Genomic DNA, 1,989 nt, shown 5'->3' with positions numbered 1-1,989 from the left:
TATATATATATATATATACTGTATATGTGTGTTTGTAGTTTTGTGTGCACACCCTGATGCAATAGGCTGCGCACGCCTATGTGTTTGTATATGTACCTGTCTAATAAATCAATCAATTCAGTTCCAGCAGAGCTTACAGTCTAATGTTCCAAATAATCACATTCACATATAAACACATGCTCAGACCAATACAAGGCTTGAAGTGTAACTAAACCCTACCTTAAACATTAGGCAAAGTTCCTAGAAGACAGTAGAAATGAGACATGCCCATGCCCATCCACCTCACTCCTCCTGGACACTTCGACTTTATCTACCATTTTTAGAAGCTTGGTCTTCCATGTATTAAATACAGAGATTAATCACCAAAGAGAGCTCTTTGTTTGCTCACTTGGTTTCCCTCCTTTACAACATTGGAAATATCAGTCACATAGGGAAATAAACTGTTCACTACGAGTCAGCCAACTCATAGACTTGCGGTGTGAGAAGGAACAATGAAGCACAATCGTTGTGTAGCGTGCAAAGTAGGAAGCAGAGTCCACATAAGCAATAACCAAATTTGGCTGCCCCCATGTACATATATGATGGAAAACTATACATAAAAACTAGGTCTCTAAAGTACACTTATATGATTCTTTTCATAGCTGATGTATTTTATATCTATTCATAAAAACATTGAAACAACATTGAATTCTCTTTAAGCGTGACTGTCAAAAAGGGGAATAGAATAATAACACATCCACATTTGTTTTGTGCAAATATATTGAAAACATACGGAATGTAAGGAACAGAGTAATGCCTAACCACAAATTCCTTATTATTTAAGGTGGCTGTTCAAAGGTATCAATCGGGAAAAAGCAGAAGAGTTGCTGTTGATGAGCAGCAACCGAACTGGTTCCTTCTTGATTCGTGAAAGTGAAACTAGAAGAGGTAAATCCTAAATAAATATAACACTTTGTTCTTCCTCTTAAACATTTTTTAACATGCCAAATATAATCATATTTAACATAGATCTCATAAATGCCTATTTCTGTACATGGTGATAATTACTTGGTGTTTATTATAAATTGTTCTGCATGTAGTTCACAAAACTGGGTACAGTAATGGGTGCGGGGCAATCCCTCACCTTGGGCACATTTATTAGTATTTTGTTATGACAGAGGAAACTCCAAACACCATAAAGCCCACATAAGTTAATTCTGGTGTTTTCAAAAATATATCAATATTTTCATGCTTATACAGCAGCTCACAACAATTTTGGGGTCTTTGAGGTACCCAGAGATCCTATGGTGTCATATACATTTGAATGTATTTTTAATGAATTTTTTTGCAGAAAGTGTACTTAGCCATAAATATGAAAACCAATGCAGCCACCACATCTAAGGACTGGAACACTGCAATATGTTTCATTTTTGTTCATGGCTTTACATATACTATAAGGACAACCCAAAGGGTCTACATACTGTATATATATTACTCTGTAGCACCCTGGTAGTTCTCATGAAAATGCAAAGTATCGCCACCGGTATCTGAACATCCCTATAACAAAATACTTACTATGCCTCACTTAACACGTTTCTAAACCAGAAAAAAAACAAAAATTTAATAGATTGCAGCTTACTAGTCCTCAAGATCAAATTAGAGAATTTTATTGATGGGGTTTACATATACTTCTTTAAGTGTCTATTTTTGAAAAGTGAGCAGCTTCTTGGTGCGGTGCTAACAAGTTTTGCTTCTACAGCTGCACGCTCCTAGTCAGCTGCACTTTTTCTGCTCTGTTATAAAAAGAAAAGTACGTTCTTTAAAATGTGTTAACTTTTAATAGAATGAGTTGAAGCTTGAGACCCCTCACACCCACACAGTGGTATAGAATGTCAGACCAAGGTTTTAAGGAAGAGTTTCATGAACCAATGTGTCTTAGTTGAAGAGAGTGATAACTGTGTAGTGTTTGTTTTGTTTAAAAAAAAAACCCAAATAAATAAATAAACGAAA

At 35.4% G+C, this 1,989-nt stretch overlaps 1 protein-coding gene across 1 annotated transcript in view; it reads left to right on the top strand.

Annotated features, from left to right (window-relative positions):
* Window positions 1-1,989, top strand: part of SLA2 (Src like adaptor 2) — a 25,225-nt gene that overhangs the window by 16,675 nt on the left and 6,561 nt on the right. The window contains exon 5 of the mRNA XM_018554094.1: window positions 824-927. Coding sequence (XP_018409596.1) covers window positions 824-927 — 104 coding nt within the window. The remainder of the gene's footprint in view (window positions 1-823; window positions 928-1,989) is intronic.

The sequence above is a fragment of the Nanorana parkeri genome, unplaced genomic scaffold (genome assembly GCF_000935625.1).
Source record: "Nanorana parkeri isolate BGI_ZX_2015 unplaced genomic scaffold, ASM93562v1 scaffold141, whole genome shotgun sequence".
NCBI lineage: Eukaryota > Metazoa > Chordata > Amphibia > Anura > Dicroglossidae > Nanorana > Nanorana parkeri.
This window is presented reverse-complemented; position numbering and strand designations above follow the sequence as displayed.